General features: G+C 37.6%; 1 protein-coding gene across 4 annotated transcripts in view; it reads left to right on the top strand.

The window, feature by feature from the left end:
• The window catches only part of PAK1 (p21 (RAC1) activated kinase 1), a 122,800-nt gene that overhangs the window by 69,985 nt on the left and 38,316 nt on the right, over positions 1-14,499 (top strand). For all 4 annotated transcript variants that reach the window (XM_074372721.1, XM_074372717.1, XM_074372720.1 and 1 more), the window contains exons 3-5: positions 8,768-8,868; positions 9,374-9,521; positions 13,091-13,128. In XM_074372721.1, coding sequence (XP_074228822.1) covers positions 8,768-8,868; positions 9,374-9,521; positions 13,091-13,128 — 287 coding nt within the window. The remainder of the gene's footprint in view (positions 1-8,767; positions 8,869-9,373; positions 9,522-13,090; positions 13,129-14,499) is intronic.

Genomic DNA, 14,499 nt, shown 5'->3' with positions numbered 1-14,499 from the left:
AAAGAAATATTATTTGGTAATGAAAAGAAATGAAGTCCTGATCCAATATAAGATGGGTGAACCTTGAAAACATCTTAGTGAAAGAAGCCAGCCACAAAGGATCACATATTGTATGATTCTGTTTATATGAATTATCTAGGCAAATTCATAGATAAAAAGTAGAAGAGTGGTTGCCTATGATTGTTGGAGGAGGTGGATCAGACTAGGGTGCATGGGACTAGGGATGGGATTAAGAGGTATGGAGTTTCTCTTTGGAGTGATGAAAATGTTTTAAACTGTGAGGATGGTTCCCCAGCTCAGTGAATATATCAAGAGCCACTGAATTATACACCTTATAAATGAATTGTATGGTATGTGAATTATATCTCAATAAAAACTCTTAAAAAAAAACCAGCAGATGGAAGCATTTAGACATCATTGGGAACTAAAGGAATGATCTTATGTATTGAATGGGTTGGTGGGGGTCTGGATATCTGCATTCTAGTCTTGGTTCATTGTAGATTGGCTGCCTCATTTGAGTCAGTTACATTTCTCTGGGCTTAAGTGCCTTCATCTAAAAAATTAGAGTCAAACCAGTAGACATACACAGTCTTTTATAGCTTTGAAAATCCTGTAGTTACATAAATGAGACATAAAGATGAAGTTGGGTCAGGTTATATATGTATGTGAAATGAAACTAGGCCATTGTGAAGTATTTTGATCAGTGATAAAGCTGTAGATGCAGAGATTCTCCTGGAAATCCTTGCTGAGTAACCCTAGGCCAAATCTGGTCTGAAAATAAATCTTGTAACTCAAGATCAAAGCTACATCTCTATAAATTCAAAGCATGAAGGTAGAAAGTATAGAGTTATAAGAAGTTCTTGTGAAATGATCTGGTAATCTCTCTTTCATCCCCTAGTTACAGATTTCCTGTTTATGTACCCTGGGGACATAGGTTTCACTCCTTTGCTTTAAGACCTTAGATAGCTATAATTAATGCATACATCAAAATGAAATAAAAGAGTTTTTTTTCCCTTTTGTTTGGAACATTTTTTGTTCAGCTTGGTTTTGTACTTGTTGATGTTATCTCAGCCAGTAAGCATCTGTTGACCTGCTGCTTTGTGCTTAACTTTGTTCTAGAAGGATAAATAGCAATGTTGGCAGTCTTTGAACTGGTATGCCCTTCATAAAGTATTTGAGAATTTATACCAGCTACACAGAGAAATGGTCTAGAACTGGACTTAGAGAACCTAGATTGAGCCCTACTGCTAACATTTATTAACACTGGTTTTTTTTTTCCCCTTTTACCTATTTATTTTAATCCCTGTATCCTCATCTGTAAAGTGTATCATTAGTAGGCTTTTGTCATTTGACATAGTGGGTATAAAAGCATTTTCTAAACTGTAAAATACTACAGAAATAAGAAGGTTTTTTTTTTTTTTTAAAGGGAAACCTCATTTCTTGTTTGATCTGATACCCGTAATAACTCATTTTCAGTTGGGGAGGCTGAGGCTTAGAGAAGAGTAAATTGATCAAGATCTCACACCTGGAAAGTGGCAGGGATGAGTATTGAACTAAGTCTTCTCAAAGTATCTGTTACATCATAACATACTACCTCTGTGAGTTGTTGTCAACTCAGCTTACACAATTGACTCATGGTGTGTTTCTAAAATACGCATCCCATCCAGACTTTTGGAGCCAGAATTTCCAGAGGGGTAGCTTTGGATCTTTAAGGAGATTTGGGAGATGAGAAAGAAGAGTTCTCTGTGGGTTGCGTTAATGGTTGAGATTTGAGCTGGCAATGGGTAGAATGTCTGTGGGCATTACCTAATGCTGACCTCCAGCATAGCCTCAGTGGGGGATGCATAAATGATGGGAAGAAGCTGTAATTGAGAGCATGTGATAGCTGCCGCTGAGTCGCAGAATTCCACGTGGGAAAGCCTGGTTACTGTGGTTAGGATCTGGAGCCTGTGGTTTATTCTAAGAAGTCCTGCAGCATTTACTTTGGAATCTTTTTCTGCCAGCATTTTCACAACAGACTAGATTTCTCCGAGCTTGGGAAGAGGTTAGCAAAGTTAATTTTAAAACTGGACTACGTCAGTGTTTATCTCTCCAAGTTTGGAGTGTTTTACTGCCTTGAACTCAGATTAGCTCAGCTGAATAAATGAGAGGGGCTTCTTAAAAATAAATCTTAAAAAAAAAAATAAGGTCAATGATTTGTGCTGAAACTTGGATGGCTTTACTGCAATGTGGGATTTTTGCAGTGTCAGCCTCATTTCCCATGCTACCAGAAAGCCAAATGGACTAGGCCAAAGATAGGGTTAAAGTTAGCATGGATGGGGTTGCAAGCTTCTTTTTCCACTTTATTTCCTCAAGCCCGTAATTTCTAGTTTCATGGAATTGGATGATTTGTTCTTTTTTTTTTTTTCCCTCAGCCACAGTTTCTCTGTCTTAATGAGTGGATTGGGAAATTGTACTCTGACGCTTTCTTTTATTAACAATAACTCATGTTTGTAAAGCTCTTTAGCTTTTACAAAGCACATGCATTTTCTTTACCCTGGTTAATCCTAAAATAATAACAATAATAATAATAATAAATAGTAATAACACAATAATAATAGCCATAAAATAGTAGCAGCAATACCCAAAGTACTATTTATTGAATGCCTGTTAGTTACCACATATTATATTAGGAGCTTTGATGTTTGTGAAATTTATTTTTTCAGGGAGGTAAATATTTCACTTTGTAGAAAGTAAGCTGAGGTTCATTGTGATTAAGTAACTTGCCCAAGGTCATCTAGTTAGGACTGGCTGAACTGGAATTGCATCTCTTCTCTATGATTCCAAGGAATGTTTCCACTGTATAGCACTGATACACTTGGGCTCAGAGAGTCAAGGACTTGCTCAAGGTCACATGCTACATAGTTGCAGTGCCTGGAGTCTGCATTTGAACCATTGTCTCTTGACTTCTGGACTGTGCTCTTTCAACCTTCTAAGTTCTCCCACACCATATAGTGTTTGAAGGTACTCATCCTTAAGATGTTCAGACAAATACCTTTAGCAGAACTGATTTGGTTAGTTCTTTTATCTTAGTTTAAAACAAATTTCCATTTAATGACATCCATTCATGTTCACTTAGTCTGCAATGTGGGCAAGGCTCAGTGCCTGTAGAAGAAGCTGTGTTGGAGTTCAGGTGCTTGAGATTATCACTATTGATCATCCCTAGTTTATGACTTTTGGTAAATTCCTCTACTGTTCTTCACCTCAGTTTATCTTATCTGAATATGGGTACCTAAGAATATTTATCTCATAGAGTTGCTGAATGGATTATAAGACTAAAGTTGTGAATAGGTTATGCAAAATGTGGCCTTGTTAAGAGTTGGTAGTACTATTTTGGCTCTTTTTGCTTGCAGTCATTGTTTTCTTTTGGAATCTGTGATTAACACTTAAGAGTTGCTATGAGATTTACAAAATAACAGCTCTTAACTAGGTTTCTTCAGGATAGAATTAAAGAATGGTCCTGCAGTAAAATGCCTTTCTCTTTCTACATGTAGGCTGTATTTCTTGTTGGTTTAGACAGGGCTAATGGAAAGGCCAGTTTTGTGCACTGAAACCCAAGGACAAATTACCCAAAAGGTTCTCAAGAGTTATCTATACTGTCAGAAGCAGGATTCTAAGCCCTGGACATGGGCCTGGACGTGTGAAACAGATAATATATTTGAAGCTGAGGCCAAAAGGTAAGCCTCTTAAAAACTACTAATCTCAGATACTCTTTATCTCTTCATGTATTAAGTGATTTTGTTTCTCTGGGACTCTTTTCTATAGAGTACTTATTCTCTGAGGCACTCTCTTTCTGCATTTTCATTACTGAAGTTCCTTTTGTATTTGACATTCCATACCTATGGTGGTATATAGTATATTAATAACATATCATAGAAATAATATATAAAAATATAGTGAGATATATAACTATAAAATAAAAATCTAAATAAAAAATAAAAATAGCATGTGTTCTTCCCTACAATCTTTTAAGTGACTAGATCAGATGAAGTTTAGGAACAGAAAGCAATTCCAAAGCCCTGCAACATGTCCCGTGCATTCTAACTATGAGTAAGACAGATGGGCTTATGTCATAAATGACTGCTTAATTTGGGCCCTAGTAAACTCAACCGTTTCTCAAAGCAGCTGCTTCTGGAAGAGAAATTGCCAAGTATAAAAATAGCTTAAACCCTAGCAATTGGCATGTAGGCAAATGGTTCTCATTAAAATACTAAGGAAAGAACCTTTGGAATCAGACCTGGGTCCCAGTCCCAGCTCTTACTAGCTGTATGAACTTGAGAAAATTATTTGACTACTTTTTAGTTTCCTCATCTGTAAAATGACCGTAGTAATAATCTATCCCATAGGATTGCAAGAATTAAGGAAAACGATCTGTGTTACAGTATCTTGTACGTGGTAAGTTCTTCTTTAATGTTCTCTTTTCCTCATTATACCAAAGTGTGTTTTCTTGACTCAACTTGAAATTCTTTAGGGGAGGTAAAGTAGTATAAAGTGAAGGGCCTTAGCTCCGAAGCCACACCTTTTGAATCTCAGTTACTTGAATGACTGTAGGCAAGTCCATGCTTCAGTTTCCTAATCTTAAAGTAAAATTGTCTCAGGATTGTGGTGATTATATGAGATGATGTGCATGAAGAAATAGCTGTTAAAACTGTGGCATACTGTGTCAGGAAGAAATGTGGCTACAGAGTATTGAGAGTGCTGATCTTTCTATTTTTATAGATTTCTGGAATTTAGGAGCCAAAAGGGCCCATAAGGTCATCTTGTTCATTCTCTCCATTGTTCAGATGAGAAAACTGAGAACCTGGGCTATATGATGTAGTAGAGCCAAAACTGGCCTGGATTCTAAACCTTCTTGTTTTTCCCCCCTATCTTGCCACCTTTCATCAGGGTTGTGTTGGGTCTATGGAGGCATGAGGACCTCAGAATATCTTTTAGCCAGTATACTGAGCTACCGCAGAGCAGGGTTTTAAAACAGATTTGTTAAAGTCAGGTCAGAGGTAAAAATGAAATATTTATTCCTGCCCTGGAGTGAATTTGCATGTATTAGACAGATTCCTTAGACTCCTTGCCAGGTTGAGTTACGTGTCTGGTCCTTTGTTCCTTTCTTCACTTACTGTCTGAGCACCTGTTTTATGCCACGTTTTTGCCAGCTGTTGAGGATTCATGATAAGTTGGACATAGTCCCTGCACTTGGAACTCAGTCTGTTTGGGAAAGTAAACCCTTAAAATGGGCAATTACTGTAATGATGCCATGGGAACAGAGGAGAGGGTGAAGAACTGCCCAACCTAGAGATCAGTGAGGACTTCACAGAAGGGGATGACCTTTAAGCTGAGACCTGAAAAGGATAAATAAAAGGCTTTGGCGGGGAGGACATAGCTCAGTGGTAGAGTGCCTGCTTAGCATGTATGAGGTCCCGGGTTCAATCCCCAGTACCTCCATTAATAAATAAATAAATAAACCTAATTACTGCCCCTCAAATAAATTAAAAAGTTTAAAAAAATAAATAAAAGGCTTTGTTTGTTGAGGTGAGAAGGGAAGGAAAAGGGAACGGCAGGATTCAAAGATGAAGTAACGAGACAATGTGAAGGGTTGTGAAAGATTTCATTATGTTTGATGAACCATCACTAGTTGAGTGTATTGGGTATAGAGCGTATGAAATGTAAGTACAGGCATACCTTGGAGATATTGTGAGTTTTGGTTCCAGACTACCACAATAAAAAGAGTCACTTGAATTTTTTTATTTCTAAGCACAGATAGAAGTTATATTTATACTACACTAGTTGATTAAGTGTACAATAGCATTACATTTAAGTAAACAATGTACATACCTTAATTCAAAAATACTTTATTGCTAAAAATTGCTAACCATCATCTGGCAATGGTAGGTAGGCACAGACTATCAATTTGTAAAGAACACATACCTATGAAGTACAATGGCTCAAAGCACAATAAAGTGAGGTGTGCCTGTGGTGGGAGTTAAAGGAGAGAATACAAGTCTGTAGAACAGAGTTCTCAAACTCTTTTTTAAAAAATAAAGTATGTTTTTTTAGAGTGCTTTTAGGTTCACAGCAATATTGAGTGGAAAGTACACAGATTTCCTATAAATTTCCTGCCTTCACAATATGCACGACTTTCCCCATTATTAACATCCTATACCAGAGTGGTACATTTTTACAAATGATAAACCTACATCTACATATCATATTCACCTTAAGTCCATATGTTACATTAGAGTTCACTCTTGGTATTGTACATCTATGGATTGAACAAATTATATATAAAGACATATATCCACCATTGTAGTATCATACAGAAGAGTTTCACTACCCTAAAATTCTTCTGTGGTCGGCTAATTCATCCCTCCTCTCCCTTTAACCCTTGGCAACCACTGATCCTTATACTGTCTCCATAGTTTTGGCTTTTCCAGAATATCAGATAGTTGAAATCAAACAGTATGTAGATTTTTCAGATTGATTTCTTTCACTTAGTAATATGTATTTAAGGCACTTCATTATCTTTTCATGGCTTGATAACTCATTTCTTTTTAGTGCTGAATAATATTCCATTTTCTAGACATATCACAGTTTATTAATTCATTCACCTAAAGGACACTTTGGTTGTTTCCAAGTTTTGGCAGTCATGAATAAAGCTGATGCAAACATTCCCATGCAAGTTCTTGTGTGAACAAATTATCAGCTCTTTTGGATCAATAACAAAGGAGCACAATTGCTGGATTGTCTGGAAAGACTATGCTTAATTTTATGAGAAACTGCCAACCTGTCTTCCAAAGTGACTGTACCATTTTGCACTCGGATTACCAACGAATAGAAATTCTTGTTGCTTGGTATCCTTGTTAGTATTTGGTGGTGTCAGTTTTGGATTTTGGCCATTCTAATAAATGTGTAGTGAGATTTCATACAAAATTCTTAGCACATGCCTGGCATACATTAAGAGCTCAATAAAAGGAAGCTTTTTCAGTTACTCTCTGAAACCAGACTCCAAATGATACGTAGGGAGTTCCTTGGAAGTTTAGACCACATGGCCCTGTCTTATACTTCTCTAGGACATTAAAGGAGGAGGAACCCTGGCTGGAGGAAGAGGAGGGTTTCTGTAGATGTTTAAAATCTTGGCTCTGTAGGTCCCCATCTAGGGAGAAAGATGTCTGGCTGAGCCTTGGAAGGTTTCATCTGGGTTGCACTTGCAGATGCCTGTTGAGGTCTAGCTAATAGCAAGAACCTGAAGCTCTTTTTAGTTAGAAGAGGGTTATATTAGTTTGGTAGAGCTGTTGTAACCAAGTACCACAAATTAGGGGGCTTAAACAACAGAATTTTAATGTTTCAGTTCTGGAGGCTAGAAATCCAAGATCAAGGTGTTTGTGGGGTTGGTTCCTTCTGAGAGCTGTGAGAAAAAATCTGTTCCATGCCTCTTCCCTAGCTTCTGGTGATTTTCAGTCAATCTTTGTGTTGTTGGCTTGAAGAAGCATTACTCTCTTCTCTCCCTTTACTTTCACTTGGTGTTCTCTTTGTGTGCATCTGTCTCTAGCTGGATTCATCTGGATTGGGTCCCAGTGACCTACTCATTTTAGCTAGTTATATCTGCAGTGGCCCTGTTTCCAAATAAGGTCACATTCTGAGGTACTGGGAGTTAGGATATGTAGATTTGCGGGGAACACAAGGGTACTTCGGCACTATAACTCCTTAATTAAATATTGAAACTTTTCCTGTCAGATCAGCAGGAACTTAGTGAACACCTACTTAATGCAAGTCCCTTGTTGACTACAAGTATTTGGACTTAATGATTCTTTAAGGTCCTAGCCTAGGGAAGCAGCATAGTATAGTGGTTTAGAGCGCAGGGCCTGGGCCATACTGCCTGGGCTTGGGTCTGACTACTGCCAGTTGGTAACCATGTGATCGTGGGCAAATAACTTAATCTCTTTGCTTCAGTTTATCTGCAAAATAAGGATGATAGTACCTAGCTGAAAGGGTTGCTGTGAGGCTAAAGTGAATATTAATACATGTAAAGAACTTGAATTAATAAAGGATATACTGTACAGCACAAGGAATATAATCAATATTTTATACTAATGTTAAATGGAGTATAATCTGTAAAATATTGAATTACTGTGTTGTTCACCTGAAACTAATGTAATATTGTTAATCAACTATACTTTAATAGGAAAAAAAAAAAAGAAACTTGAATCATTACCTGGTAAGTGCTTGATAAAATATTGGCTATTAATATTATTAAAACAACTTCCAAATCTAAAATTCTTTAAAGTAGAGAACCTTAAAGTGACCCATAATCAAGGACCAAAAATGTGGATGTAGGTTATAGAAGCTTGTAAAATATAAGGTGTCTGGGCTGGAAGGGTCTTTAGAGACCACATACTTGAATCTCCTCATTTTGTAGATGGGAAACCAGGGTCCAGAAAAGGGCAGTGACTTGCCCTAGATTAGTGGACTCATTAATGGTAGAACCAGGACTATTAACTTTGATGAATGTTCTTTCTGCAACTCTCTTACTTCAGTTTGGTGAAAAATTAGGGCTTTAATCATGCATTGAGTGTCTATTCCAATTGAGGTCTGGCATCAAGGTATATAAGTACACATGTGAAGTAGCCAGTCCTTTGCCTCTAAAGGAGCCTAGAGCTCAACAAAGAGCTAAATAAGCCTAAAAATGTAATAATGTCCTCATTTAAAAATTTCACTTTCCCTGTTTCTCTTGCAGCAAATAAAAAGAAGGAGAAGGAACGGCCAGAAATTTCACTTCCTTCAGATTTTGAGCACACAATTCATGTTGGTTTTGATGCTGTCACAGGCGAGTTTACAGTAAGTCCTGGCTCATAGGAAGACCTTTGGGCTTTCAGAGTTCTGGCTATGCACTGTTAGATTCAATTCTTTCTAGTCTTCCTGATGCCTTTGTCTTTGCCTGAGACCCTCATTACTATCTTCTGATATTCTTGAGAGGGACTCTTGCCTCACCTCCAGCATTGTACCAGAAGAGACTTTGGATCTCCATTCCTTAAGTAGACCTCAGTTAAGTAGCCCCTTGGCCACAGGCTCTGTGCTGAGCATCGATGATCTGGAGACAATTCAGACAAGGTTCCTGCTGTAAAGGAGGAAGAGCCTGGTGAAGGAGCAAACATCTCAAGAAATGACTGATACAGTAAGATAGGAATTATGAGAGAGGCTTGTGTGGAGCTCTGCGGGTGGAGAGAGAAAGGAATGACTAAACTCATCTTTAGCTGCTACCAGTTATCAGAGTCAATTCTGAGTTTGCTCCAGAGTCCCCATGTCTGTGCCTTGCTGACTGCCTTGCATGTCTCTCTTGTAGGGGATGCCGGAGCAGTGGGCCCGCTTGCTTCAGACATCAAATATCACTAAGTCGGAGCAGAAGAAAAACCCGCAGGCTGTTCTGGATGTACTGGAATTTTATAACTCGAAGAAGACCTCCAACAGCCAGAAGTATATGAGTTTTACAGGTATGGGGATTGTGTCCAGGACAGTCTGGGGGAAAAATGGTTTTCATCTGGGTAGAAAAGCTCCATGTGCCTATTGATGTGGGGTGAAGGAAGAAAGTATTGGAAAGAGTGGAGATGGCACTTACATTAAGTTGGAATTTTGAAATTTGAGAGCCAAGATGATAGGTTTTTGCATCAGTCTTGGGTCTTTACTCTGAAACTGCATAGTTTTTAAAAGTAGTGATATTATAGATAAAGAACCCAGACTTTTGCTAGAACACCTAGATTCTGACACTCACTAGGTTCTAACAGTCACTTCATTTCTTTGAGCTTCAAAATGAGAATAATAATTCTCACCTTGAGAGGCTGTAGTGAGTGCATAAATGAGCTCACTGATGTAAAAGTTCTTTCTAGGTTGTAAAACAGCACGAAGAAAATGTAGCCATCGTTATCATCATGTTTTTAATATCAATAAGTTACGTGGTAACACATTTAGTAGGCAAGCCCAATTTCTTCCTCAAGGAACTAATTTTTGTCAGTCAAATGAAAAACAGGCCAGTAATAATAAATATTTTTTAGATGTGCTCTCTCTATATATACAGGACTATGTTTCTCAGAATGTTTTTAATAGCAGAATTGAGATTAGAATGCAGGTCTCCTAATTCCTAGACCAGTACCTTTTGAGTTTACCACTTGCATCTAGTAACTCTACTTGGAGCACCTCCTTCCATAGGAAAGGTTTTTCCTTTCTTAGGTAAGTTATAGGAAGGCCTGCATTTCTGGAAACTTGTCTTTTATATGGCATCTTAGAATGTTAGGGCAAGGATCCTTACTGTATACCAGTTCCAGTTCCCCTTTGTTTTACAGACATTAGAGCCCCAAATGCCTTTCTAATGTAGCTAAATTAGTGGTCTCTTTAACCACTGGTCTTAGCTGAGTCCATTGCCGTTTCCGGTGTTCAAGCTGTCTCTTTCAAAGAGCAGTATTGTTGGGGAAGGTGAGGACCAGGATGAAGTAGCTAATGTTGAAGGATGCTTTCCCCAGCAAGTATCTGGCTCATAGCAAAAGGCACAGATGGTGAGGATGACAGACTGCAGCTTTGCTCATGCGGCACGGTGGTGCCCAGGAGAGGGTCATGCATGTTCCTAATGTATTTTCATCTTCATATCTGGCCCGCTGAGTCTGTCTCACTTATTCTGTTCAGGGACTGGCTCATTCCAAGGTGATACTGGAGATGAGGCGTGCTGCGTAGAAAGATTTTCTAGTCAGGAGATTAGGTCTTGGATTTTAAAGAGTTGGTTTTGGAGACATCAGATTAGAAGCTGGCTTTGGAAGCTCAGCAACAGTCTTTGGAAGAATCTTTTTTTTAATGTGTATGTGTATAGATGTGTACAAGTGCCGTGTAGGTATATGGAAGCATAGCTATGTGGGTTTGCATATGTTAGGAATTAAAGTCCACTTTAGTAGTTATCAGTGAATATGGGTATAGACATACACATTCAGGTAACTGTGTTATGTTCATCTGTGCATGCGTAAGTGAATAACATTCAGTGTATATGTATAGAATGTATAGATATGTATCCCGTCAGCTACTTCTGTTTGTGTAAACTTGTGAAAACCTGTGTATATGTGCATGTACACACATGTGAGGGATTTTTAGTTTCCTAGAAGTTGAAGATCAGGACCAACTGCAGGCAAAATTGTGTATTAGCGCAGTTTATTTTTAATGTCCTATCTCTTCTTTTCCTGTTTCTCTTCTTCTTTTGCTATTACTAACACTACTTCAATTTGTGTATACTTGCACATGAATTATCTCATTTGATTCTCATCATGGCCATAGGTTGGCAGCACAAGGACTATTTATCCCCATTTTACAGACTCAAATAAATTAATTAGGCTCAAGGAAAGTAAATGACTTACTCAGAGTGACTCAGCATATCAGTTGAGTAATATACTAGTGACGGAAGTGTGTTTTCAACTGGACCTTTAAACCGTTTGCTATCTATAACCCAAGCACAATCCTCTATGCCAATTTTTGGTGAAGTTTCCCATTTTTATCAGCACTTTATTTTCTCTACCAGTTAGTACTTAATGTGATAAACAAAACCTCAACTAGATTGACAACCCTAGGTCCTGGGTTTTAGCCTTATTTTGCCACTGATTTATGTAACCTTGAGCCAGTTTCATTTCCTCTGAATCTTTATTTATTTGTAAAGTGAAGGGATTAAAAGTACTTTTGCCCTGTCATTCTATAATATTCTATAGTATATAGAAATCCCATTTAAAAGGAGCAACCTTACTTATTTTTTATATGGTGGAGATACATTTATTACCAGAATACCCAGTCCTCAAAAACACTAGCAGTGCATAAGGTTGGGGGTGGTGCAAGAAGGCACAGTATTGCACTTAATATAGAATGTTCTTTTGGACAAGAAAAACAAGTGAATTATGTTTAAACTATATGCTGAAGTAATTTCTTCAGGATGCAGCTGGCTAGTCAGAGTTTGTTTTAAGAGCATCTTGTCACAGCTTATGGGTTCATGATTTGTCACAGTACCAAAGAAGCTTTCATATATGATGGAATTGAGATCTTGGGCGTTCTCTGGGCTTGGTTCTTGGTGAGGGAGATGTTGGATTTGATAGACTGTTTCCTCTCCTTAATTCCATTAGTAGTGAACTGGGGAAGTCAGTTTCTTTTCAGACCTTTAGAAATTAAGAGTAATACCAAACACAATACTTGGTCTTTAAACTTATTTTCTTGCTAAGATATTCATTGGATCTGTGTTTCATATTTCATCAAATCTATGATATCACTGAGTGTAAGATGCACCATTATTTTATATGCCATTAAAGAAAAAAGAAGTTGCCAATTAAACTATGAAATACCTTTGATTGTAGGACCCAGCTTTGTTTCAAAGATGTTAATGTGAAAAAAATGTGCATCTCAGAATCAGTAAAATATGGTAATTATCTGACTAAGGAAGCTTGGATCTATTCTTAGAAATAAGATCCTACTTTTAATTATACTTGACATGACTAACACATCTTTTCCTCAGCCTTAGTCTTCCTATCCCTGTGGGGAATAGGCATGGATATAGGAGGATCCTTTCTAAAAGCTGAAGCCACAGGCTGGTCATAATTTGTTATGCATGTCTCAGGATGAAGACAGCCATGAATTCTTTCCCTTTCTCTTAGAATGCAGTAAATTTCCCTGACCATTAAACCCTGATGATGATATAGTTGATGTGGATATAGTTCTAGCATAGTATTTAGAATTAGATCAGGATTCAAATCTTCATTCCTAGTAATCTATATGTTAAGTAATTTGTGGTCAGTTTACTTAACTTCTCTGAACCTCAGTTTCTAAATCTATAAAAGTAGACATAATAGTAGTACTCAAAGCTGTAGTGAGGATTCAAGGAGGTATTGTGTATAATGTGCTTAGCATGGTGTTAGACCTATAGTACCAATAACACTGCTAATGTTATTCTCTGAGCCTAGAAAGTGCTTGACTGAACAGGCTTCCTTACCTCTCAAGTTAGGATTAACTGTAATTGTTTACTAAGTCCCTTGTCTTTTTTCTTTTGCAGATAAATCAGCTGAGGATTATAGTTCTTCTAACACTTTGGTAAGTCTTTATTTCCTCTATTCTAATATGGGCAGGTATGGTGGTTAGGGATCAAGTCAGTGTGGTAAATGCAGAGCCTGGGCTGGGAGACACTCATCTTGGTCACTCCCAACCCCAGGCCTCAGAGTAGAGGACTTGGACTTAATAAACAGTAGGTATCCCTTCCACCTTTAATTTACTAATGATCTAGAAATCCTAACCTTGGAACCAGAAGAATTGGCTACCAGGCTTCACTTTTCATTTGTGACTTAGAGCCTTAGGAAATCCAGTTTTTCTTTCTGAGATTCAGTTTTTTTCATCAATAAAATGAGGGTGATATGCTTTGCCTTACCTGGACACATCTTCAAATACCTGAATTTAGAAGAGAATTCTCTCATTTTTGTTAGGAGGATCTACAAAACCAGAATTAGGACTGATTTTGAAGGGAGCAGATTTTATTCACTTAGGGTCAATTCATTCTGTCCTCTGATGTTGTAGTGAATGCCCTGTCACTTGAAGGGAAGTTTAGGAATCATTAATGAATTAGCTGGAAAGTAAAACTAGATGACCTTGAAGTTCCCTCTGCCCTTCATAACTTAAAAATTCTGTTTTCCAGAGCAGATTATGAGATGAGATGTTGATGTATTTGAAAGTGTTATAACCAGCAAAATGTTATTTATTTAATAGAATATTGCTATTCTTTACACCCGGTGTTGTCTCTTGTGCAAAGGTTGTCATTTCATATTGATTTACCAAAAGTTTACAAATCTCTGACTGGTGTGAGGTGATACCTCATTGTAGTTTTGATTTGCATTTCTCTGATAATTAGTGATATTGAGCATTTTTTCATGTGCCTTTTGATCATTTGTATGTCTTCCTTGGAGAACTGCTTGTTTAGGTCTTCTGCCCATTTTTGGGTTGGGTTGTTTATTTTTTTCTTATTGAGTCGTATGAGCTGCTTATATATTCTGGAGATCAAGCCTTTGTCGGTTTCACTTGCAAAAATTTTCTCCCATTCCGTAGGTTGTCTTCTTGTTTTACTTATGGTTTCCTTTGCTGTGCAGAGGAAGTTTCATTAGGTCCCATTTGTTTATTCTTGCTTTTATTTCTACTAGGAGAAAATTTTTGAAATGTATGTCAGATAATGTTTTGCCTATGTTTTCCTAGGAGGTTTATTGTATCTTGTCTTATGTTTAAGTCTTTGATCCATTTTGAGTTGATTTTTGTATATGGTGTAAGGGAGTGTTCTAGCTTCATTGTTTTACATGCTGCTGTCCAGTTTTCCCAACACCATTTGCTGAAGAGACTGTCTTTATTCCATTGTATATTCTTGCCTCCTTTGTCGTAGATTAGTTGACCAAAAGTTTGTGGGTTCATTTCTGGGCTCTCTAT

The sequence above is a fragment of the Camelus bactrianus genome, chromosome 10 (genome assembly GCF_048773025.1).
Source record: "Camelus bactrianus isolate YW-2024 breed Bactrian camel chromosome 10, ASM4877302v1, whole genome shotgun sequence".
NCBI classification, from domain to species: Eukaryota; Metazoa; Chordata; class Mammalia; order Artiodactyla; family Camelidae; genus Camelus; species Camelus bactrianus.
The sequence above is the reverse complement of the archived record's forward strand: the minus strand, read 5'-3'. Positions and strand labels throughout refer to the sequence as shown.